The sequence below is a fragment of the Pseudorca crassidens genome, chromosome 10 (assembly GCF_039906515.1).
Source record: "Pseudorca crassidens isolate mPseCra1 chromosome 10, mPseCra1.hap1, whole genome shotgun sequence".
NCBI classification, from domain to species: Eukaryota; Metazoa; Chordata; class Mammalia; order Artiodactyla; family Delphinidae; genus Pseudorca; species Pseudorca crassidens.
Window position 1 is genome coordinate 16,632,138 of NC_090305.1, and position 27,006 is coordinate 16,659,143.

The 27,006-nt window shown below is 43.2% G+C and overlaps 1 protein-coding gene across 5 annotated transcripts in view; it reads left to right on the forward strand.

Annotated features, from left to right (window-relative positions):
- Positions 1 to 23,206, forward strand: part of CDKAL1 (CDK5 regulatory subunit associated protein 1 like 1) — a 650,929-nt gene extending 627,723 nt beyond the window's left edge. For all 5 annotated transcript variants that reach the window (XM_067752107.1, XM_067752108.1, XM_067752105.1 and 2 more), the window contains one exon: positions 22,549 to 23,206. In XM_067752107.1, the coding sequence (XP_067608208.1) occupies positions 22,549 to 22,740 (192 nt within the window). In that variant the 3' untranslated portion in view covers positions 22,741 to 23,206. The remainder of the gene's footprint in view (positions 1 to 22,548) is intronic.
- Positions 23,207 to 27,006: the final 3,800 nt, after the last annotated feature.

Sequence of the window (27,006 nt, forward strand, 5' to 3'; positions counted from 1 at the left end):
CCACACCCTCTGTACTGGAAGGTGAAGTCTTAACTACTGGGCTGCCAGGGAAGTCCCATGAAATGTTCTTTATATGGCTGTGCGCACTCACAAGGAGACACCATAGGGTGGGATTGGGCAGGCACTTCCCCTTCCTCTGCATTCTTGGCCCACAGTCAGAGAAGCGGGTAGAGGGAGCTTGAGGCAAGGCAACAGGCAGACTCCCGGAGCTAGGAATGGCTGGGGCGAGAGAAAAGAATGAGGCCCCCCAGCCTGAATTACCCTCAGACTGAACATGCAGGTAATGCCTGGCTTCTTAGGATATGTTTTAGTACTTATTGAACATGATATTATCTAAGCACCGGACTAGATATTGGAGATGGAAATAATGAATAAGGTCTCGGCCTTTGAGGAGATTTTAGTCTGAATGTTCTTCTCGTAGTACTGCTATTCTGCTGTGACCCTTTTTGGGAGGGATTGGGGTGAGAGAGAGGGTCCTCTGTGGGTGCACTGGCTGCCCGATGTGACATCACTGCTCCGGTGATTAAAGTTTTATAGATGATTCTTACCACATCTAAGGTGTCCAGAATTGCTCTTTTGTTCTCTCATTTTGACTACGTTACTTTTCAGACTTCTTACTCAGGCATCAATTACCAGTGCCAACGTATGACCATATGTCTCAGTTTGTCTGGGATGGCCCTGGTTTATACCTGTTACCCTGGTATAATTAATAATAGTGCCCATTTTCCATTCTCCGAAGTACCCTGGTTTGGATGATAAATTATATGGTCATCCGATCAATTCACAAAGTAGACCCAGCACTATGCCGAGCGCTGCTTGGGACCAGCAGTCTTAAGGTGTGATCCTTGCCCTCAAGGAGATGGAACTGTAGTTGGGAAGAGAAGACAGGTGCTTGTAAAACAAAATCTGTAATATGTAAAGTGCTAAATTGAATGACATCAGATCATAAGAGATAGGAAGATAGGAGACCTCTGTAGACTTGGGGTATCAGGGAATGTATAGGTCGGGGTTCTTTGATGACAACAGAAAACAGCTCAGTTAGTTTAAACAGAAAGGGGTTTAGAAAGGGATACTGGATCGTCCACAGAATAATTAGGGCTGTGGAGCAGACTCTTTGCTGAGTTTTCTGACAATAACACCCAAACCACGTAGAAGCTGCTGGTAAGATATGTGACCTCCGCCCCTCCTGCCCCAGCAAGTTAGAAGCCCCAAGCCCTGACTGCTTCCTCGTGAAGCTTACTTCACAATCCAGGTCTCAGACCTGTTGCATCTGAGTGTGGAGAACCGGGGTCTCAGGTTTTGTACCCTAGGGACAAAGGAGGATGGGAAGTGTTTCTTGGAATCTGTATTAGTGAGGTGAGATTTACAGCGTGGAGACTGTCAGTGTGAAGAGAGTATTCACACAGTTCCCACTACAGAGGGTTTCGTGGATGTGATGGGATTAGAACTGGACTTGGAAGGTGAGAAGGACTTAATCAGGGAAGTGAAGAAGGAGATTTTTCTCAGTGCAAAAGGAACATGAGGCAAGTGAATGCAAGGAATAAATCTGGCTTTCCTTGGGCATCTGTAAGCAGATGTGGGCAATTGGGAGCAAGCGTAAAATAATGTTCATTGTGAAGAGTGGGCCCTCTGGGCTTTGAAGTAAAGTAGCACGTTATACAACAAAGCACATGTATTAGTCCACGATAACTTAGGCTGTGCTGCAGTAACACATTAACCCTGAAATCCCATGCTTAACACAAGAAAGGTTTATTTCCTACTCATACTACAGCACATCTGGCATCAGGGATTGTCTGCTCCACCCAGGCACTCAGGGACCCAGGTTGCCTATCTGGAGAACCAGGCTCTTCACTGCCTCTGCACAGGAGTGGCACAGGATATTTCTATTTATGTCTGTTGCCCAGAACTATTCACGTGGCCCCACCCAATTTCAAGAGTTTGGGAAGTACATACTTCTGTATAAATAAGATAGAGAAGATATGGGTGAATACTAGAAGTTTCTACCATGCACGTTGGCACGTTTTTGAGCACGAGCAAAACAGTGAAAGTAGCCTGTGTGAACAAAAGTTCACAAGAGCAGGGCCACCCTGTCTCTTCTGTTCACCACCAGCTTCGGGCCGTAGCACAGTGCCTGGCTCAGAGCTGGTGCTCTGTACATACTTGTTGAATGAACTTGGCTGTCACTGATACGCAGGGTGGAATAGAGGGTTTCTTGACCAGAGGCAGGGAGGTTGACAGTACGTGATAGGTTGATATCGTCTATTACTTCAACTTAGGACATTAGTATATTCTTTAAAGGCTAAAAAAATCACAGTCAAGCCACCCAACCTGCTCTTTGAAGTCATTTGACATCTTGATAGGCAGATTGCAAAAACCTCTTTTTAAACTGATGTTAATCTTGCAAATTTAAATTCTTTTCGTGGGAACTGTAGGGATGAGTACTTTTAGAGCCAGGCATGCTTCTAACCATAAATTTTCAGCCTATTTCTCCTGTCATATTCAGAGTACTAACTTTGAGTTGTGCCTAAAATAATAGAACCATGAATATCTTTGTTTTCTAACATAGTTTGCCATGTTTGAAATTTAAAGGGCTTTGGAGAAATAAATTTTCTCCTGTCCCTCAATCTCCCTAGTGTAATTCTATAAAATTACTGAGAAACATAAATGTACAAGCCATGTGTCAAGTCAACAGTTATCTGGTAGGAAGTCAACCTATAAATATAGGATCCAGTAACTTTCAGATTTGCCACCACTTGAGAAAGAAGTCCAAAGGACAAAAAAAAGCCAAAAACTGTTGCAGATTTACCTTATCAAGGTCAGTATTTTCCTTCTAGAGGCCCCTGGCTCCCAGGGATTCTTTCCTGCAAACATCCACTTTGAAAGAATAGAGTATCCCTCAAGCACATAAACTTTGTGGTCTTACTGTATAGATTTTGGAATTTTGGTTTTATCCCTTACAACTGTGTGCATTGGCTGCTCACTTACCATCTCAAGGTATGTTTCCTCTTTTATAAATTGGGGATAATGGAATCTATTCCATAGGGTAGTTCTGACAATGAAGTGAGATGATGCATGGGAAGCACTCAGCAGTACTGGCACAGAGGAAGTGATCAGTGACTATGCGGTACGAAGTTGGTGGCATGGTGATGATCACTGAGGATTTATTTGGGCCTAGTTAACCGAGATGCTAATATCGCATCCACGACATATATACCGTGAGAAGAGGAGTTGGTCATTGGTCTTTTCAGTCATATTTATAACCAACAACAGCGTTTTTTAAAGTATAGTTACCTAAAATAAATACTTTGTGATCGTGTTTCTAAGTTTCCCCTTTTCGTTGACTTTGAGTGCTATTTCTTTTCTGCTGTCCTTCAGATGAGGTCAGTTCCTCTGACCAGTCACAAAGTATCCATAGTGTGGGATAGTGTTATTTGCTACAGCTTTTTCTTTTAAATATTCTTGTAGGAGGTGGTTTTTCCATGCTCTGTACTATATAATCTGAAAATAAACACAATCAATCTGCCTAATTGGTCTCCCTGTTTCTACCCTCTATAAAAATCAGATCATGTCTTTCTTGTGCTCAAAATCTAGGGTTCCATATGACCTAGCATATGTACCCAGCAGAATTAAAAGCAGGCACTCAGATAGATACTCGCTCTGTTTGTTGCCAATTGTATTGTATGCCAATGTTCACAGCAGCATTATTCACAATAACCAAAGGCTGGAAACAACCCAAGTGTCCATCAACAAATAACTGGATAAACAAAATGTCTTTGATACGTCGATATATACATACAATGGAATTTTGTTCAGCCCTAAAAAGAAGTGAAGTTCTAGTACAGGCTACCGCATGGCTGAACCTTGAAAACATTATGCTAAGTGAAATAAGTCAGGCACAAAAGAACAAATATTATGTGATTCCACTTGTATGCAAGATCTAGAATAGGCAAATCTGTAGAGCCAGAAAGTAGATTAGAGGTTATCAGAGGTTGGAGGTAGGAGAGTTGTTTCTTAATAGTTACTGAGTTTTCTGTTTGGAGTGATGAAAAAGTTTTAGAAATAGACAGTGGTGATGGCTGTACAACATGGCAGATGTAATTGCCACTGAACTGTACACTTAAAAATGATTAAAATGGTAATTTTGATGTTATATATATCTCACCACAGTAAGAAATATTTTTAAAAAGTCTCGGGTTTCCCATGACACTCAGAGTGGAAGCCAAAGGCCCTGCACTGGCCTACAAGGCCTAGTGCCTTGCATACTCCTCCGTTGCCTCTCTGACATCATCATTTACCCTTTTCCCCCTCGAACACACTGGGCCGGCCATACTGGCCTCCGTGCTCCACCTGAGATGTGAACACAGCAGGTTTGCTCCCTCAGGAGGGCCTTCCCACTTGCTAGACCCTCTGCGTGGAACGTGCTTCTGTTAGATGCCCACATATCATGTCTGTCCTCTCCTCCATTCAGGTCTCTGCTGAAGCCCACCTTATCAATGAGGCCTTCCTGAGGAGCCCTCTGTTGAGTAGCAGCCCCCACCATCTGTCACACCTAGTACCCCCTCTGTCCTTACTCTGTTTCTCTCCACGGTACATCTCACCATCAGACATACCAAATATCTATGTTTCTTTGTCTCCAGCTAATACAGTGGAAGGCCCATCCATGAGAGCTGAGCTATTTTGCTTTGTTCACTCCTTTGTCCTTAATGTCTGGAATAGTGCCTGGCATAGAGCAAATGCTCACTCAGTGTCTCTTGAATGAATGAATGAGTGAATGAATATATTTGTGCTGGAGATATATGTGTATCCCTTACTTAAAAAGGATTGCAGAACCAAATATCTGGTCATCCTATATATTAGTTAGCTACTGTCACTATAAATGCCTCATATATAACAACCACAAAACCTTAGTGGGGTTCAGCTAATCTCGACTGGGCACACTCACACATCTGCAGTCAGCTGTGGGGTCTCTGAGTGGATCTTCTGATCTAGATGTGGCTGCTGACATGCCTGGTGATTCAGCTGGCAGCTGGCAGGTAGCCACAACTGGGACTACTCGGGTGAATCAGCTCTGCTCCATGTGTCTCATCCTACAACAGGTTAACCTGGAAACGTCCTCATGGTAAAGGCAGAGGAACAGGAACAGCAAACAGGAATGCACAAGAGCTTTCCAAGCCTTGGCATACGGCATGTTTGATAACATGCCATTGGCCAAAGTAAGTCACGTGGCCAAGATCAGGGAAAGCACTAGGCAGTTATGTGACCGAAGGCACAGCTAGGGGAGCACGAAGAGTTGGGACCATTGCTGTATTCAGTCTGTCCCAACCTATGAAATCCTGGACTTTTTTGCTTGTGAGCTGCACATCGTTCCACCCTCTTTCTGTAGCCCCAGATAAATTACATGCTGCTTTAGCCTTTGAGCCAGTCATCCCAGCTCTACAACTCACTGTCTTGTTTTTAGTTACTGAGTTGTGAAACGGGAAGGGTTAGATCTAGTTTTTAAAATAAAAGAAACCCCTCATTTTTCACATAAAGAATCTAAAATCTAAAAGTTAGGAGTTAAAGCTCTTTCTCATGGTCTTCGATTAGGAAACTTCCAGTTCTCTGGAGGATGGCAGTTATTCTCTGAAGTGTATGTACCCAGCAACTCAACATTATCACCCGTAGGGCCTGTGGTAGGCAGAATAACAGCGTCCCAAACATGCCTATGGCCTGATCCTTGGAACCTGGGAATATGTCAGGTTACATGGGAGGCAGGGGATTTAAGGGTGCAGGTGGAATTAAATTTGCTAATGAACTGACTAGAATCCTGCAGCCTGTGGAAGAAAAACCACATTCACAGAAAGACAGACAATGAAAAGGCAGAGGACTATATACCAGATGAAGCAACAAGATAAAACCCTAGAAAAACAACTAAATGAAGTAGAGATAGGCAACCTTCCAGAAAAAGAATTCAGAATAATTATAGTGAAGATGATCCAGGACCTCAGAAAAAGAATGGAGGCAAAGATCGAGAAGATGCAATAAACGTTTAACAAAGACCTAGAAGAATTAAAGAACAGACAAACAGAGATGAACAATACAATAACTGAGATGAAAAATACACTAGAAGGAATCAATGGCAGAATAACTGAGGCAGAAGAACAGATAAGTGACCTGGAAAACAGAATGGTGGAAATCACTGCCACAGAACAGAAAAAAAGAAAAAAGAATGAAAAGAAATGAAGACAGCCTAAGAGACCTCTGGGACAACATTAAACACACAAACATTCGCATTATAGTGGTCCCAAAAGGAGAAGGGAGAGATAAAGGACCCGAGAAAATATTTGAAGAGATTATAGTCGAAAACTTCCCTAACATGGGAAAGGAAATAGCCACCCAAGTCCAGGAAGTGCAGAGAATCCCAGGAAGAATAAACCCAAGGAGAAACATGCTGAGACACATAGTAATCAAACTGACAAAAATTAAAGACAAAAATTATTAAAAGCAACAAGGAAGGGAAAAACAACAAATAACATACAAGGGAACTCCTATAAGGTTAACAGCTGATTTCTCAGCAGAAACTATACAAGCCAGAAGGGAGTGGCATGATATATTTAAAGTGATAAAAGGGAAGAACCTACAACCAAGATTACCCTACCTGGCAAGGATCTCATTCAGATTCAACGGAGAAATCAAAAGCTTTACAGACAAGGAAAAGCTAAGAGAATTCAGCACCACCAAACCAGCTCTACAACAAATGCTAAAGGAACTTCTCTAAGTGGGAAACACAAGAGAAGAAAAGGACCTACAAAAACAAACCCAAAACAGTTAAGAAAATGGTAATAGGGACATACGTATCGATAATTACCTTACACGTGAATGGATTAAATGCTCCAACCAAAAGACACAGCCTCTGGATACAAAAACAAGACCCATATATATGCTGTCTACAAGAGACCCACTTCAGACCTAGGGACACATACAGACTGAAAGTGAGGGGATGGAAAAAGATATTCCATGCAAATGGAAATCTAAAGAAAGCTGGAGTAGCAATACTCATGTCAGATAAAATAGACTTTAAAATAAAGAACATTACAAGAGACAAGGAAGGACACTACATAACGATCAAGGGATCAATCCAAGAAAAGATCTAATAATTATAAATATATATGCACCCAACGTAGGAGCACCTCAATACATAAGGCAAATGCTAACAACTATAAAAGAGGAAACTGACAGTAACACAATAATAGTGGGGAACTTTAACTCCTCACTTACACCAATGGACAGATCATCCAGACAGAAAATTAATAAGGAAACACAAGCTTTAAATGACACAATAGACCAGATAGATTTAATTGATATTTGTAGGACATTCCATCCAAAAACAGCAGATTACACTTTCTTCTCAAGTGCACATGGAACATTCTCCAGAATACATCACATCTTGGGTCACAAATCAAGCCTCGGTAATTTAAGAAAATTGCAGTCATATCAAGCATCTTTTCTGACCTCAGCGCCATGAGATTAGAAATCAATTACAGGGAAAAAAATGTAAAAAACACAAACACATGGAGACTAAACAATATGTTACTAAATAACCAAGAGATCACTGAAGAAATCAAAGAGGAAATCAAAAAATACCCAGAGACAAATGACAACAAAAACATGACAGTCCAAAACCTATGGGATGCAGCAAAAGCAGTTCTAAAAGGGAAGTTTATAGCAATACAATCCTACCTCAAGAAAAAAGAAAAATCTCAAACAATCTAACCTTACACCTAAAGGAACTAGAGAAAGAACAAACAAAACCCAAAGTTAGCAGAAGGAAAGAAATCATAAAGATCAGAGCAGAAATAAATGAAATAGAAACAAAGAAAACAATAGCAAAGATCAATAAAACTAGAAGCTGGTTCTTTGAGAAGATAAACAAAATTGATAAACCTCTAGCCAGACTCTTCAAGAAAAAGAGGGAGAGGACTCAACTCAGTAAAATTAGAAATGAAAAAGGAGAAGTTACAACGGACACCACAGAAATACAAAGCATCATAAGAGACTACTACAAGTAACTCTATGCCAGTAAAATGGATAACCTGGATGAAACGGACAAATTCTTGGAAAGGTATAACCTTCCAAGACTGAACCAGGAAGAAATAAAAAACATGAACAGACCAATCACAAGTAATGAAATTGAAACTGTGATTAAAAATCTTCCAACAAACAAAAGTGCAGGACCAGTTGGCTTCACAGGTGAACTCTGTCAAGGATTTAGAGAACAGCTAACACCATCCTTCTCAAACTCTTCCAAAAAATTGCAGAGGAAGGAACACTCCCAAGCTCATTCTGTGAGGCCACCATCACCCTGACACCAAAACCAGACAAAGATACTACAAAAAAAATTACAGACCAATATCACTGATGAATATAGATGCAAAAATCCTCAACAAAATACTAGCAAACAGACTCCAACAGCACATTCAAAGGATCATACACCATGATCAAGTGGGATCTATACCAGGGATGCAAGAATTCTTCAACATACGCAAATCAATCAATGTGATACAACATATTAACAAATTGAAGAATAAAAAACATATGATCATCTCAATAGATGCAGAAAAAGCTTTTGACAAAATTCAACACCAATTTATGATAAAAACTCTCCAGAAAATGGGCATAGAGGGAACCTACCTCAACGTAATAAAGGCCATATACAACAAACCCACAACAAACATCATTCTCAATGGTGAAAAACTGAAAGCATTTCCTCTAAGATCAGGAACAAGACAAGGTGGTCCACTCTTGCCACTATTATTCAACATAGTTTTGGAAGTCCTAGCCATGGCAATCAGAGAAGAAAAAGAAATAAAAGGAATAGACATTGGAAAAGAAAAAGTAAAGCTGTCGCTGTTTGCAGATGACGTTACTATACATATATAATCCTAAAGATGCCACCAGGAAACTAGTAAAGCTAATCAATGAATTTGGTAAAGTTGCAGGATACAAAATTAATGCACAGAAATCTCTTGCATTCCTATACACTAACAACAAAAGATCAGAAAGAGAAACTAAGGAAGCAGTCCCATTCACCACTGCAACAAAAAGAATAAAATACCTAGGAATAAACCTACCTAAGGAGACAAAAGACCTGTATGCAGAAAACTATAAGACACTGATGAAAGAAATCAAAGATGACACAAACAGTTGGAGAGATATACCATGTTCTTTGATTGGAGGAATCAATATTGTAAAGATGACTATACTACCCAAGGCAATCTACAGATTCAGTGCAATGCCTATCAGATTACCAGTGGCATTTTTTTTTACAGAACTAGAACAAAAAAATCTTAAAATGTGTATGGAGACACAAAAGACCCCGAATAGCCAAAGCAATCTTGAGGGAAAAAATTGGAGCTGGAGGAATCAGGCTCCCTGACATCAGACCATACTGCAAAGCTACAGTAATCAAGAAAATATGGTACTGGCATGAAAACAGAAATATAGATCAGTGGAACATGATAGAAAGCCCAGAGATAAACCCATGCATCTATGGTCAACTAATCTATGACAAAGGAGGCAAGGATATACAGTGAAGAAAAGACAGTCTCTTCAAAAAGTGGTTCTGGGAGAACTGGACAGCTACATGTAAAAGAATGAAATTAGAACACTCTAACACCATACACAAAAATCAACTCAAAATGGATTAAAGACCTAAATGTAAGACCGGACACTATAAAACTCTTAGAGGAAAACATGGGAAGAACACTCTTTGACATAAATCACAGCAAGATATTTTTTGACCCACCTCCTAGAGTAAAGGAAATAAAAACAAAAATAAACAAATGGGACCTAATGAAACTTAAAGGCTTTTGCACAGCAAAGGAAACCATAAACAAGATGAAAAGACAACCCTCAGAATGGGAGAAAATATTTGTAAATGAATCAACGGACAAAGGATTAATCTCCAAAATACATAATCAGCTCATGCAGCTCAGTGTTAAAAAAAGAAATAAACAACCCAATCCAAAAATGGGCAGAAGACATAAATAGACATTTCTCCAAAGAAGACATACAGATGGCCCAGAGGCACATGAAAAGGTGCTCAACATCAATAATTATTAGAGAAATGCAAATCAAAACTGCAATGAGGTATCACCTCACAATGGTTAGAATGGGCACCATCAGAAAATCTACAAACAGCAAATGCTGGAGAGGGTGTGGAGAAAAGGGAACCCTCTTGCACTGTTGATGGGAATGTAAATTAATACAGCCACTATGGAGAACAGTACGGAGGTTCCTTAAAAAACTAAAAATAGAACTACCATATGGCCCAGCAATTCCACTACTGGGCATATACCAAGAGAAAACCATAATTCAAAAAGACACATGCACCCCAATGTTCATTGCAGCACTATTTTCAATAGCCAGGTCATGGGAGCAACCTAAATGCCCACTGACAGACGAATGGATAAGGAAGATGTGGTACATATACACAGTGGAATATTACTCAGCCATAAAAAGGGATGAAATTGGGTCATTTGTAGAGACATGGGTGGACCTAGAGACTGCCATGCAGAGTGAAGTGGTGGTGGGATGAATTGGGAGATTGGGATTGACATGTGTACTCTAATATTGTATAAAATAGATAACTAACAAAAAAAGAAGTTAAACTTCAAAATAAATTTGCTAATGTACTGACATCAAAATAAAGAGGTTTCCTGGATTATCCAGGTGGGTCCAGTGACATCACAAGAGACCTTAAAGTGAAAAGGCTCCGAGAGAATCAGAATCAGAGGGATGAGAATGCTGACTTTGCAGATGGAAGGGAGTCACAGCCACGTAACATAAGCTGGAAAAGGCAACGAGACGGATTTGTCCCTAGAGCCTCCAGAAGGAGGACGACACCTCACTTGATTTTAGTCCAGTGAGACCCAGTTTCTTTTGGGTTGTTTGAGGTCTCAGTTCTTCGTTGGCTGTTCGTAGAAAGTCTCCCTCAGTTCCTTCTCATGAGGGCCTCTGCATAGGGCAGCTCGTTTCCCCCAGAACAAGCAAACAGAGAGAGTGAGAAAGGTAGAAGCCACAGTTTTTAGTATCCTAATTTCAGAAGGGACATCCCATCATTTATGTGGAGTGTAATTAATTAGAAGCAAGTCAGTAAGTTCAGTCCATCGTCCCGGGGAAGGTGTTACACAAGGACGTGGCTGCTAGGAGGTGAGGATCGTTTGGGGCCATCTGAAAGGCTGCCTGCCATGCTTTTATAGTGATATAAATGATTAGATCTCTTAATATTAGTCTTCTCTCAGTTATTTTTTTTTTAATTTCATTTATTTATTTATTTTTGGCTGTGCTGGGTCTTTTCTGTGCGTGGGCTTTCTCTAATTGCGGCGAGCGGGGGCCACTCTTCATCGCGGTGCGCGGGCCTCTCACTGTCGCGGCCTCTCTTGTTGCGGAGCACAAGCTCCAGACGTGCAGTAGTTGTGGCTCACGGGCCTAGCTGCTCTGCGGCATGTGGGATCTTCCCAGACCAGGGCTCGAACCCGTGTCCCCTGCATTGGCAGGCAGACTCTCAACCACTGCGCCACCAGGAAGCCCTTCTCTCAGTTATTTTAATGACTTTTGGTAGAATCATCATTTTTTATTTTTAAAAAATTATCCATGTTCAAAGTAGAAGGGGAGAACGGGCATACCTTGGAATGGATGTTTGGAAGAACACATAATAGAACTTTGGAAGTGATAGGAAAATAGGTAGAGATGTGAACTTTTTCAGATGGCTGAGTTCAGTGTAATTACAGTGAGTATGTACCGTGTAATTTTTCTTAACTAGTTTATCTGAACTTTGCAAGATGAATAAACGTCATGGTGATCTGAAGGAAACATTTTACATGTTAGCTCATCATTTGTGAGATTCTTTGAGACAGAACAAAGCACCTGCCATCTCCTTTATTCATTTTATGCAGTTCATGGAGCTCAGTGATGCTAAAACCATATTTCCAGTGTCATTGAAAGTGATACTTAGGATGAGAGGTTTGCATTGTGATAGCAGTTAACATCACCCATGTTTTTTGTTGTTGTTGTTATTTAAAACAAACATCTGCCAACACACCCTCATGGTTACCTATTTGGACAAAATCCTTAGGAGTAATTATTTTGAGTTGAATTGATTAAAGATTAACTTTAATGCCCCCAATTGTTATGTCCATCTGCATCCCAGTTCACAGCTTCCAGTGTACACTCCATGGAACGAGGATCGTTTCGGTTCTGGTTTAAGAGATTATCAAAAGGACTTCATTGTCAGTGAAGCATTTTGACCCAATTCACTTTTTCTTTAACTTTGCCACACCTGTGGAGCAGCTTTAGTTTGTACTAATGCTTATTTCCAGCCAGTAATTCGGAACAGATGAGTTCTGATTTCTGCCACTGTCATGAACGTTGTGATCACAGACTTCATAGTTCTAAGTGAGCCTCTTGGTCTGTGTGCACGCGTGTGTGTGTGTGTGTGTGTGTGTGTGTGTGTGTGTGTGTGTACATCTGTGGCTGATATTTAATTAGCAGAAGAGAGAACTATACTATTAATTTGGGATCTGATTCTCTACCCTACCTGCCCCACCCCTCTTATTTTGGTACGTGTTAACAAGTCGAAAATCAGGGAAGTGTAAGCTTATTTGAATGGACATTTTGTCCTAGGTTCAAGAAAGATTAAGAAGGTCAAAGACGGGGACTTCCCTGGCGGTCCAGTGGTTAAGACTTCACCTTCCAATACAGGGCGTGCGGTTCAATCCCTAGTCGGGAAGCTAAGATCCCACATGCCTCGTGGCCAAAAAAAAAACAAAACAGAAGCAATATTGTAACAACTTCAATAAAGACTTTAAAAATGGTCCACATCAGAAGAATCTTTAAAATAAAAAAAAAGTTCAAAGAAGATGAAGGCATTCAGATAGAAGCCCGCAGTGGAGGGTTGAGAAGGCATTACGGAGCCTGAGCAGTCACCTTTGTTCATCTCTCCTCACCAGGGACTCATGCAGCAGTGCGCGTTAGGGCTGCTTATGTGAAGGGGTGCCTCCTTAAGTTTATATTTTAGGGATAAAATGCAATTGTAGTAGAGATACCTTTCTGCTATGAAGATAATTTTGTATTCAAAGCAAACTCTTCGAAATTAGGGGATTTAGAGGTTCTTTTTGAATAGTGTACCGCGCTGCATAATGTATATTTTAAGACAATTTCCTTGTATTGATCACATATTTGGTTTCGATAGGTTTTCTGCATAGGCCATATGTTCAGGCTTGGTTGAAAAAAAGATGATTCTAAACTCTAATTTATCTAGAGTTACAAGATATCAAACAATTTTTTCTTCCTCCCTGTTAGCTTCCACTTCAAGCTGTAACAGTGCCTCTGAGCCATGAGAAAAATTTACACATAAGAAATATTTTGAATTTATTAAAAGAAGTTCAGAGCTTAAGAGTCATTTTCAGATCTCTTGAGTAGGGTGAAATCCGCTCTTACAGGAAATAATTAGGTTGGGCAAGTGCCGAGCTTTGGTTTTTGGTAGGATTATTATCTCTTTCGTTTAGTGCTGTTCAGGTCAGAGGGTTGGGCATCCAGCAAGGGAGGGATCACCGAGACCACGCAGGGACACGTCAGATCTGTTCCTTTGGTGGACGTCAAGCCAAAATTATTCAGAATATAATCTGAAACGCACTTGATCGTACGGCAGACAGTTTAATAATTTATGTGTGGCCTTATTAGCAGAGCCTTGGGTTTACTCTGCTATCACCAAAATAAGATTCAGAAAACTAAGATAATAGTGATTTTTTTAGAGAGTGTGTGTGTGTTCTGGTTTAAAACTTCTTCTTTGCAGTTTTAATGATCTGATAAACAAGTACACATTTGAGGTGAGGGGGAAGAGGAAAAATTACATATGAATAATTTCTGATTTAGAATTGCTCATGCCCAAAAGTGATACAGAAAAGGCTGACAGTACTGTGCTGTCATCATGTGAGTCCGTGAAAGAGATTTTCAAATGTCAGTTTTCTCCCCAAATAAATGATAAGGTATAATTGATTCCAAGTTTAATTTGTTGATCCTGTTACATGACGATATACCAGTAACGCTAATGGACTATACGTATAACATTCTTTCCAGAGACTGCAAGAGCTAGAAAATACTACCATCTTTGGCTCAGAGATAATGGGCACTCCTAATTATGTGATATTAAGATGCTCCCAGTTTGAGAAATGTCTAGAAGTATATTGGAGAAAGGTACCTTGGCCCCTGTAATCCCGTGTCCGTCCTGGTATCCAGTAATGACACGAAGCACAGGGACAAAGTTGTCTGTCGGTCCGGGAAGGGAAGCTGGCATGTGGAATGTGATTGCTGGCCCATGGCAACACCTGCAGGCGGCAGGGACCGAAGAATTCATTTAGAAGCTGCACTGCAAGCTGGGGAGACAGGTGGCAACTCTCTTACAGGGATGTCTTTTATTTGAGCAGAACCAGACCAACTGTTCCTCATTAAAACACATTTTGCAACACGTTCTAATGTGAGCAGATCAAGTATGTGTGCGTGTGGGCATGTGCGTGTGTGTGCAGAGGAAACCCGGGATGTGCCGTCCACAGGTCACGTTTACTGAGTCTCAACATGGCCCAGAGCTGCAAGACAGGTCGCGTGCAATGTCTCTGCCTGACCTGGGGCTGGCTTTCCTGGAAGGGCCTTCTCTGGGGAAACACAGAATAACACCGTCACCTCCATGTAAAGTGGAGAAAGTCTGTTTGATAGGAATCTTGATACTGGTAGTTATTTTAATAATTATTCAGTGCCTTGATTTTTCTCATTTCTTTGCATTGCACTATAAATGCATCTCTGATATGTAACTACCAGGCTAGACTTAATATGTCTAAAGCCAATCCTCTCCTCTGCTTCCACATTTACACCTACTGTCTGTAAATTGGGTGAATACTTAAAGTTGGGAGAAACCTGTGTTAACTACTTCACTGGGTGGTTGGGAGGATTAAAGGAGAGAAGGCATGGAGAATAGAGCCCTTCTGGGCACATGGGGAACATTCCAGAAACACTGCTTCTTCTACTTAGTATGTTTACCCAGAGCTTGTCGTCCACCTTTCTTGCTGGATCGTTATGCCTCTGGTTCTGCACCCATGTCACAATTTATAAACATTTTTGGTGAGGAGGAATGGCAGGAGAGGCCACTGAACAGGGTGGCTTTCTAACGTTGGAAGGGCAAGTTCATCAGCTCCCAAGAACAGGATCCTTGCAACTATATGAAAATATGAACACAGAATGCAAAGGAACAAGGAGAAACCCAAATATCCTTTCAGAGAACGTTGATTGACCACCTTCTAGGTACCCTCCGTTTCCTTCAGGTCTGTTTCTTTTGGCTGAAAGAGCTGTGAGGAGGACCAGTAAGGGTGGCCCTGGAGGCCTGTTTTCTCAGCGGGTCTGGTGAGCTCCACAGAAGGAAAGGGCCTTAGAGGAGGCCCAGCCCTGGTGGCCCCTTCTTCCTCCACCAGGCAGCTTCAGGATCAGCCGGCCATACAGTTGCCGGGAGGCGCCCTGCACCCCTCTCCTGGTAACTGTGTGGAGCCCGAGGCTTCCGCTGGAGCGGGTCCTCTTGTGCAGCTCGTTCAGCTCTGCGTGCACTGAGCGCACCTTCTGGTGGGACGGCGAGAGCTTGGGGGATCACATACGCCGTGAGTGCCGTGACGAGGGCCAGCCGGCAGGACACACAGCCCACAGAGTGGGAGCTCCGGTGCATCTGGGCTGGGTGCTGGTTGAGAGGGTCGAGATCTGTCCCGTCGAGATCTGACACGTCCATCAGAAGAGGGGCAGGGGCGCATGGTGGCTGGAGGCGAGATGGCAGGGTCAGGCGGAGAGCAGAGTCGTGGCGGTGACTGTGACTTCTTTTCTTCCTCTTTAGTTTCCTTGAAAGCAGCGTTACAGCAATATTAGGTATTAGAAGAAAAGGCAGACATAAAAAGGGCCCGTGGCACATCTGACAGGGGAATTCCCCCTTATAAATGGTGGTGTCCAAGTCTCCCTTCTTATATAGTATGGTTTTAGTTAAGAGCCTTTCCAGAAGGCTCACCCCACAGACTGAGAGCCCGGGGAGTAGGAGGTGCCAACTTCACGGCGGGCATAGCTTCTCCCTCGCGGGTTAGAGCTGCGAGGACAGCATCCGGGACAGGACGTCACCCTCCCGGCACTGCTGGCAAATGCTGTGGGAGGCTCTGCCCTTCTCCGTCTTCCACGCCACACTCCTGGAATGGAGTATAATGGTGGCCCTTCATCGAAACCTTCTGTATTCCTGGCACTCTGCCCAGGCTCTGGGCATGCGAATTCTAACCCTTTCAATAACATCTTAAAGTAGATACTGGTCTCCCTACCTCACAGAAGAGGTAACTAGGCCTGGAGAGCTTAAACCACTTGCCCGGGGTCACACAGCTAATAAACATCTGAGCTTGGATTCGGTTTCTGGTCTGCCATGCTCTTCATTATACTGTGCCCCTCCTGATGATACGTGTAAGAAACAAAAATAGTTTAAATTGATAAACCACGTTTGAGAAGCAAATAAAATAGTGACTTTGTAATTTTACAAAAATAATATCTGAGGCAGTTTGCATATTTCCTTAGGACCATAAAATACCATGGAGTGTGTTCATCTTTTTTGAATCTTAAATGTTCAAGACACAATATATGTACCTCGTTTAATCCTCATAACAACCCTATGATGTGCAGATACTTACTCTATCTCAGGTGATTCTGTATGGAGGCAAAAGAGAGGACAAGTTATTTGCCCAAGAATTCTCAGATGGAGCTGGGATTAGAGCCCAGAGCCCATGTACTTACTGCTTCTAGAACAGGTCCCATTTGTTTCTCTGGTGATAAAAGTGCCCAGGTTAAAGGCCTCTCCTTCCTTTCCCTAGCAATACATGTATAACTGCTAGAGAAGAAGGAAATAATTAGAGGTTGACTGTTGTTACCGTCCCAACTGTCTTTATCTTTAACTGATTGAAATCTGATCCCTGAAGGTTCTGAACATCAAAGTTGTTTTTGATTTGGTTTGGTTTTTTTGGCATGTATATGTGATGCTACTCTAATAGATGTATTACTTTAGTAGGATTTGATAAGCTGTACTTTTGAAAATTACAATATGTTTAAGAATTAGGAAGTGAGTATGTTTAGAAATTAATCAAGGGAACAGTGAGATTTACAAGGGGGGAAAAGCATGTTAATCAAAGTTAACACTTTCTTAATGTGTCCTTAGTCTACTATGACCGGATAAATACGTGGATCTTTTTGATTGAACGAAGGTCATATCCTGCTTTGTTTCTATCTGTTTTGTAAAAGGCATTTCTAAATGGAATTTGATTTCTTAAGAATTATAAATCTGAGAGTTGATGTTTAATTAGTTTTAGTAAATAATAAAATTTCTTGTATTTGTTGCATTATAGCTTGAGAGATACAAGTGTGTCTTAAATTTCAAAGATTAATGACTTGGTAATGTTTAAGAGGTTTCTGGAAGGCTCGAGCCTTCTGTTTACTTTCCAGAACTACTGACTCTGCCAGGTTTTTCTCTAAAGTCAATTGTATACATTACTCTGCGCGTGTGTGTGTCTAAACTTTATCTTGCTATTGGTTATGTATCATCACTTCACCTGTAAACCCTTTTTATTTTCATTACCGTCTAGAAATACTACATTATTTTATATTCATGAATGGTGCTTCTGACTGTGTGGAAATCATAATAGTTGTGCATTTATATGTTTGAGAATCTTGGACTTTATGAGAAAGTCCTTGTATTTCCTGTATTTCTAAATTACTTTTCCTTCAGTATCACAGTGGTAGTGACAATTGAAATGTACAAAGCTAGCTGGCAACAGATCACTCTGTCATCTGAGAAACTTTTTTTCAATCTTATATTTTAAAACATATCGTCAAACTCCTTTAATCAAGATGGTGAACTGGTACAGGGTGAAAATAATAAAAGAAGCACAGCATGGCAGAGACAGGCTGCATTTCCTCTCTCCTGCTGTGTCATCAAGCTCTCACCTTGATCTTAGGGAGAATGGCAGGGTGGGCTTCTTGTGGGGCTGCGTATGGGTGCCACGGTACTCCACACGATCCTGTGTTGCAGACTTGCCCCCAGGGACAGGAGAGTAGCTTGCCACCATATGGGTCCGTTATGTTCAGATGTGTTAAATGTTTGAGTGAGGGAGGGAAAAATCAGTGCCCAAGAAAGAATGACTGTGTTGAACCCAGCCACAGATAATCCACAATGCTGCTTTAATAGGTGCCTTTTATGTTTTGAGCAAAATTTTATGGCAAATGAGTTGGAAGGAACAGAGGAAGAAATTCTGTGAAACTCTTGTTAAAAGTTGAAGGGTCGTGGGGCTTCCCTGGTGGCGCAGTGGTTGAGAGTCCGCCTGCCGATGCAGGAGACGCGGGTTCGTGCCCCGGTCCGGGGAGATCCCACATGCTGCAGAGCGGCTGGGCCCGTGAGCCATGGCCGCTGAGCCTGCGTGTCCGGAGCCTGTGCTCCGCAACGGGAGAGGCCACAGCAGTGAGAGGCCCGCGTACCGCAAAAAAAAAAAAAAAGAGTTGAAGGGTATTTTCAGGCTGAGTGCACAGGTACTTTACCTGTACTGCACCTTTGTGAAGCAGAATATGTTAAAAAACCAACCCAATGCTTGATGCTTTGAGACTCACCTAGTCCTGCCCGGGGCAGCCTGACCCCTGGCCCCCAACACCAGTGATCACCGAATGGCAGCTTCTGGGATTGCATGCACAGAACCAAGGTTCATTTTTCAGAACTGGGGGTGGGACAGGAGCAGATCTTCCCTGAAGCTAGTAGAGCTTAAGATTCAGGGCCTGACACTTTGAGGGGCCCCTTCCAAGACCCTGTTCTTAATTTTGTATTGAATTTTTTTTTTTTAAGAGAAAGCATCAGGCCCCACAGTGTCTGGATCTGTGAACCTCCTGAAGTTATTTGCAGGGTGTGAGCGAGGCTGTGTGTATATGTGCACGGATGCCTCCACAGTTTTCTGGGGGAACAGTCTGTAGTCCTCACTGCCTTCTCAAAGCCATCTGTGACTTAAAAAGGTTAAAGAACTCAGGCCTAGGAGAACTTAATCAGCCTCTTAGTTCTTGTCTTGTAAACCCAAGCCTAGGAAGTGATGGTTTAATTGCTAGAGGCAACAACTCAAGACCCTTTTACAGTTGTGCCTATCGATCACCAGAGACATAGCTAAGCATGTTTTTGATCAGTTGTATCTCATCTGGAATACTCATCCTCATATCCGTTCATTCACTCATTCGTTCGTTCATTCATTTCTGAACACTTGCTGAGTACCTGCTCTGTGTTTGCCGCTGTGCAAGAACCCAGAGATGAATTAGGCAACCTCTCTGCTTTTGAGGAACTCACAGAGCTTCCGTTATTTTAGCTGTAGAAGGCTGCATTCTTTCCCAAGGTTGAGTGCTGTCCTTGAGACCTTGGGGCTATTTTTAACCATCAAAATGAAAGCTTGTCAACATATTCCCAGCTCCAAAATATCATGCAGAAAGCCAATCGTACAAGAGAGCGGTTTCCCGGGGCAGGTCTGGGTGCAGCCGTCACTGCTGCGGGGACCACGGCTCCGTCTGTCCAGCTGTGACCTTCTTGTCAAGGGCCCCCAGTGCAGGAACAGCAGCAGGGTGTCAGCCCAGATCCCTGAGGAGCCCAGAAGTAAATGATGGCTCGACTGCCACTGGGGTTGAGAGATTCATCCTTGTGGACAAAAGCTATATTAATTTTGCAATCAGTCTCCTATAGTCAAAGCAAGAGTTCTTCCATATCTATCACAGGCAAGTATTAGCTGGTGGAAATTGGGTTGTGAAAGTTCTTCTCGTTTCCCCATTCCTCTTCTTTGTCCCTCCATTACCCACTCACCTGAACTCAGCTACTGTTGATTCTACATTAAGTGTCTGTTGTGCCCTCCTTTCCGTGCCTTCCGCCATCCTCCCAACACAGGTCCTCAGCACTGTCCACCTCATCTGTCGCCACAGCTTGCCCCCGGATTCTCTACCCCCACCTCCCCACTCCCCTCAATGCACCCTACACCTTCGTGCCAGAGTTACCTTCCGTAAAGCACCCTTCCAGTGCTTCTACTGTGCATGGCGGGGCTGCCATTCCACACAGGGGCCGAAGCTGTCCCCAGATTGTTCGAGAGTGTGGAAGGAAAGAATAAGCCACGTGAAATGGTTGTTCGGAGGCATCTTGTGCTTCTGTGGCTTTCTTGCACTTCCACAGCCGCGCCTCTGGCTCGCCCCCTCCTCCCAGCCCCGCAATGTTTCTTCCATCCCGGATTCTCCTTCCCCACCCCGCCTCCATCTCTTAAAGTGTTATTCAGGTTTCAACAGGGGAGACACTGATTCTAAGGCCTGTGCATAAGGTGGAAATCTTATAGCGTGGAATCAAAATTACACGTCGAAACACTAGAACCTCCCTGAGAGTGGCCAGGTGCCCCCTGTCCCCTCCTCCCCACACCTGCTGAGACGCATCAGGGGACAGAGACCCCCTACAGAGTCTCACCGTCATGTCTCCTAGCTCCTCGTGTTCTCTCCAAGCAGGGTTTCCCAGCCTTTCCATGTCAGGCACATGGCACACCAGAGTGGATGCAGAGGCTGCGCGTGGGGGTGGAGCCCTGTGGCCACTCAGACCCCTTCAGGTGCCCCTTGGGGGTCGGGGCAGCCCTCCTGCAGCGGTGCACCAGCTGGGAGTCCCTGTCCTAAGGGACGTGTTTGATGAATAAAATGGCTTCGTGGTTTTTTCCTGTGTCATTCTTCTTTTCCTGAGTAGATATGGTTGCATCCCTAAAAGTTAGATACGTCTGTGATGACTCCACTCTACATAAATTCTACCCTTCGTGAAGTCGGCCTTGATTCTCCGTAAACACTGTTTGTCTCTTTCATATAGTTTGTGTATAATCTGGAAATTTATGAACTTGGTCTGACCCTTCAAGGAAAGGAACTATAGCTTGTACGTAGCTTGGCCTACCAGGCCTATGGTAGGTGTTTGAATGTGCCTGTGTTGAAGGAGTGAGTGATAGCTTCTTCTTACATCAAACTAAAAAACTTGTACACGGCAAAGAAGACCATCAACAAAATGAAAAGGCAACCAGCTGAATGGGAGAAAATATTTGCAAATCACATATCTGATATCTGATGAGGGGTTGATATCCAAAATATATATAAAGAACTCATACAGCTCAATAGAAAAAAAAATCTGATTTTAAAAATGGGCAGAGGGGCTTCCCTGGTGGCGCAGTGGTTGAGAGTCCACCTGCCGATGCAGGGGACATGGGTTCGTGCCCCGGTCCAGGAAGATCCCACATGCCACGGAGCGGCTGGGCCCGTGAGCCATGGCCGCTGAGCCTGCGTGTCTGGAGCCTGTGCTCCGCAATGGGAGAGGCCACAGCAGTGAGAGGCCCGCGTACCACAAAAAAAAAAAAAAGAAAAAGTGGGCAGAGGATCTGAATAGACAGTTTACCAAAGAAGACAGACAGATGGCCAACAGATGCGGGAAGAAGTGCTCATCAGCACTGATCATCAGGGAAATGCAAATTAAAACCACAATGAGATGTAACCTCATACCTGTCACAATGGCCATCATCAAAAGAGATAAGAACTAACAAATGTTGGTGAACATATGGAGAAAAGGGAACCCTCGTGCACTGTTGGTGGGAGTGTAAATTGGTGCAGCCACTCTGGAAAACAGTATGGAGTTTCCTTAAAAAACTAAGAATAGAACCAACATATGATCCAGCAATTCTACTTCTGAGTGTTTACGCAAAGGAAACAAAAACACTAACTCAAAAAGATACATGCATCCCATGTTCACTGCAGCACTATTTACAATAGCCAAGAGATGGAAGCAACCTAAGTGTCCATCAATGGGTGAATGGACAAGGAAGATGGGGCGTATGTATACAATGGAGTATTACTCAGGTGTAAAAAAAAAAGGAAGTCTTGCCATTCACAACAACATGGATGGACCTTGAGGGCATTATGCTAAGTGAAATAAGTCAGAGAAAGACATAGAATCTAAAAAAACAAAACAAAACCGAATATATAGATGCAGAGAGCAGATTAGTGTTTGTCAGACACAGGGGGGTGACAGGTGGGTGACAGGAGTGAAGGGAGTCAAAAGATACAAACTTCCAGTTATCATGTAAATATGTCCTGGGGATGTAACGTACAGCATGCTGCCTATAGTTAACAATACTGCATTGTGTATTTGGAAGTTGGTTAGAGAGTAGACCTTAAAAGTTTTCATTACAAGGGAAAAAAATTGTAACTGTGTTGTAACTAGACTTACTGTGGTGCTCATTTCACAATGTATACAAATATTGAATCCTTATGCTGTGTACCTGAAACTAATACAATATTATATGTTAATCATATCTCAATAAAAAAATAGCTCCTTCTAGGGGTCCTGTGCTTGACTGATGTCACATTAGCGCTTTTTTTCTTATTTTGCATCCTTAATGTCTTCCGTTTTCCTCTATGTTTCTCTTTCTATAGGAATTCAGAAATAGGCTTGGGAACCACCTGAATTCAGTATCCCACACCTTGGATGCAACTCAGCAAGACTCGGCGAGTTCCAGAATGGCGCTACAATTGCAAAGGCTACACCAGGACTGTACACTGAGGATGTCTGTGGTCCTGGCTCTGTTTGCTTTTCTTTTTGCTTTTTTGATCAAGGTCTGTAATTAAAACACAACTAACTGAAGCATCAGTGAAGAAGAATAATGGGTTCGATCCCTGGTTGGGGAATTAAGATCCCACGTGCTACACGGTGTGGCCTTTAAAAAATAAAATCTGTGAAGAGGAATGAATTTCTAATTAAAATCTTCAAAGAAAAGGAGAGCGACCACATCACTTCTCAAAGGGCAGTAATTTACACTGTCTGCCTGCCCTTCAGCCACACTCTTTAATGGGGCTTACCCAGTCTCATCTTGAGTTGGACTCGTTGGTTATTTGACCTAAAACCCAACAACAGCTGCTATAGCATGTCTTTTCAATTAAGCTCCCCTTGGTTTATTTTTAGCAAGAAATGCAAGTGGTCGCATTTTCTTTAAATCACCAATCTTCAAGTCAGAAACCTATTTGTACCGTGGGTCTGGTCACCTCTTCCTCATGTGGGAAGATTTTCCATTTTCAATAAACATTTTTACATGTATCTTTCTCTTTATGCTTTGTTTGGGGTCCCGATGCCACTACGAACATCTTATTTTCCACAGCAGATGTGTTCCTGAAAAGTTTACATGGAAACCTGTTTCTGGAGCTTGAATCCTTTCAGAACATGCAGGGAGAGCCTAGCAATTAAACGACTCCTGGCACCATCTTGAGAAGTCAGAGGAATCACCCACTTCTTTAGCTCCCGCAGACTTTCAAAGACTGGACTTGTCGAAAACAAGCTCTGCCTCTTTTCTGACATTTTCGATTGATTCCATCCACTGTCTATTTCTACCTGACATCACTGGCCATTTACTAAATGAAGTGATTTCTTCCACAATAAAAGGAATTGTTGTAGTGAGCAAGGCTCATGACTGTCAGCATTTGGATAAGTTATTTGGATCGTATAGCGCAGGGAAATCAGGCGCCCGTCATTACCACAGGACAGTTTTCAGTTTTAAACCCCCATCCCTTTTCAGCTCTTCATTTTATCTCAAAATGTTTCAACCTCTTTTGTATCTTTTGAATCCAGATTAAAATTAAATTATAAGCCAGTGAGTTAAAAAACCAAAATAAAAAACTCTAGTATTAGTACACTTCTCCTGACCCTGGTATGTGCTTCTAAGAGGAGATCGCATTTAAAATGCCAGGGTTTGTTCCTGCTTCCTCTGAGTCCTGCAGTGAGATGTCCACTTGGGATCCCCCTGTTCTGGCAGCGAGAGGAGAGAGATGTGTTGACAGAGAATAGGAGCCTGCTGGGTGCTTCCTTTCTTGAGATATGTGCAGTCATTTCTTTATTAATAAACAGAGTGGGTTCCAGCGTGGTACTTATTTAATAAAAACCTAGCAGAAGTGGAAATGCTACCGAAAGCCTAGAGTCACACTATATAAGACATAAGAAAAGCTTTGCATCTGGGACAGATTGGAGACAGAAAGCTTTTTTTCTATTTCCACTGTCTCAGTCTTTTCCTCTCACCCCCTCATCTGCTTCTTTCCTCCCCTCTAGCTCTGTACCTGTCTCTCCTCCGCTCTCGTCCCTTCATTTTTTCTTCTGTGAGTGAGAGTGATACACCCAGCAGTCCGATAGCCCCACGGCCCCTCACCAACCATGGTGGGGATTATCAGGGATTGTTCAGCCGTACGGGATTGTCCCCGTGCCGCTGTGGCTGTTGCATAACCCCAAGGAGGCTGCGACTCCACTCCGCTCTTAGGTCCAGGAAGTTTAGAAGCCCCGCAGCAGGGACCAGATCGTACATGATAGCAGCCGCCATATTGAGGACCAGTTGGCAAGGGGGTGGCAGTGGTCTGGAGATCCAGCTTGCGTCTCCACGACCTCCTGCTAGAGGGATACGAGAGAGAAGCGTGGGTGGGCGTCAACCACTCAGTCATCTTGTAGACAGAATTTTGAATGCGACTGAGCCTGGGAGCCATAGGGGTAAGTGTGGCGTCAGCAAAGCTGTTTCCTTTCCAGCTCCTCTCCTTCCTGCCCGTAGTGTGGTGGCACATCTACCCTTCTGGGATTAGGCCTGATGGTGTGGCCTGTTCTGGCCAGTGCAAAGGGAGTGGAAAGGTCATGTCTTTCTTTGGGGCAGACATGTTCAAATCCAGTCTGCCCTGTGTTCTTTGCACCACAGACGTCATTGTGGACACACGTGTCAGGATGAAGCTTCCTCCAGCCTGGGTCCCTGAGGGAGTGCAGGGAGAGCGCCTTCTGCCGGCGTGCGCTAGACCTTGTGTAGAACAAGGAGCCTGTGCTGAGCCACTGAGCTCTGGGAGCTGTTACCATGGCGTAAGTCAGCCTATCCTGATTCACAGAGTCAGGCGTGGTAGGATAAACTTATCAAATGTGCTATCAGTTGACCTGCAGTTTGTAAACATAACTGTTGTTACGCTTTATATTTTCTTTTCATGTTTTTCCTTAGCACCAAAGTCTTTTCATTTTTTCTTTAATGCGGCCCTCTCTACTAAAAAGGACACCCGTGAAGAGATCTGTCTTCGTTCATTCAGGCTGCTATAACAGAATGCCGTAGACTGGGTGGCTTCTAAACAGCAGGAACGTATTTCTCACAGTTCTGGAGGCTGGAAAGTCCAAGATCAAGGCGCCAGCAGTTCGGTAGCCTGTGAGGGCCCACTGTCTGGTTCACAGATGGCCGTCTTCTTGCTGCGTCCTCGTATGGTGGGAGGGGCAAGGGAGCTCTCAGTCTCTCTCATAAGGGCGTTAATCCCATTCATGAGTGCTCTACCCTCATGACCTAATCACCTTTCAGAGGCCTCACCTCCCACCATCACATTGGGTTTTAACATATGAATTGGCAGGGGGTGGGGAGGACAATATTCAATCTATAGCAATATCTTTTGAATACTTGGGCCAGTTTTTTCCTTAAATTCTTTATTAGAGTAAAACAAACACATGAAAGTGCACATACATGTATAAAAATACGTGCATAAATCGTAGGGTGGCAGCATGATGCATTTTCAAAAAGTGAGCACATTGTAACCAGCACCAGGTAGGCTCCCCATGCGCCTTCCCAGGCACTCACTCTGTCCCCCAAAAGGTAACGACCATCCTTATTTCTAATCATAGCTTGGTCTGCCTGTTCCTGAACTTTACATAAATGCAGTCATACAGCAGACAGTGTTTTGTGTCCGCCTTCTTTTGCTCAGCGTTGCATGCGAGATGCATCCAGGTGGTTGTGTGCGGCAGTAGTTCCTTCACTCTCATTGCGGAATAGGATTCCGCTGTATGAATATACCACATTGTAATTATCCATCCTACTTTCGAGTTGTTTCTGATTTTTTGGCTATCAGAATAATAATGCTATAAACATGTTCTTGGGCCCACAGAGATGTGCATTTTATGAACTTATATCGAGAAATGGAGTTGCTAAGTCAGGGCGTTTGCACACGCTGCCCTGGTGTTTGGAAAGCGTTGTACCCATTTACGTTCCTGTCAGCGTATCTAAGAGTTCGGGTGCCATCCACTTGTTGACGTGAACTCTGCCACTCTCCCCACTGTTTCTTCTCTCTCTTTTTTTTTTTTTTTTTTTTGGCGGTACGCGGGCCTCTCACTGTTGTGGCCTCTCCCGTTGCGGAGCACAGGCTCCGGACGCACAGGCTCAGTGGCCATGGCTCACGGGCCCAGCCGCTCCGTGGCATGTGGGATCTTCCCGGACCGGGGCACCAACCCATGTCCCCTGCATCGGTAGGCGGACTCTCAACCACTGCGCCACCAGGGAAGCCCTCTCTCTCTGTCTTTGACTTTGTTCAGCAGGCCTTGTCTCTGTTGTCTCTCATCCGTGAGGCAGCCCTGTTTTGATAATACTGATAACCATCAACTCTCTAGCCTTTAAATGTGTCAGACAAAATGATGTGGACTTTACAAGTGTTCATCGGTCCTGAAAACACAACCCCGAGATAGGTACTATCGTTCCTATTTTGCTGAGAAAAAAAAAAAAACTTTAAAACACACAAGACTAAGTAACTTGCCAGGGGCACAGATACTAAGTTCTAGAGGCAGAACTTGAACTCAGCCTGACTCCAAAGCCTGTGCTTCTAGGCTGTATACTCTTCCCGCTCCCATGACGCCATCTTCCACCTAAACTTGACCTGAACCAATAGACGGGTATCTAGGATTAACTCTGTGGATGCCGAGGTTCTGGGGGAGCCCAGCCTTTCTCTCCATGTCGTCCTGCTCCAAGAACGTGCACGGTACTTGATGCACTCTTAAAGATTTAACAATCAAGTTTCTTTTCCTTCCTTCCTCCCTCCCTCTCCCTCTCTCTCTTTCTTTCTATCTTCCCTAGT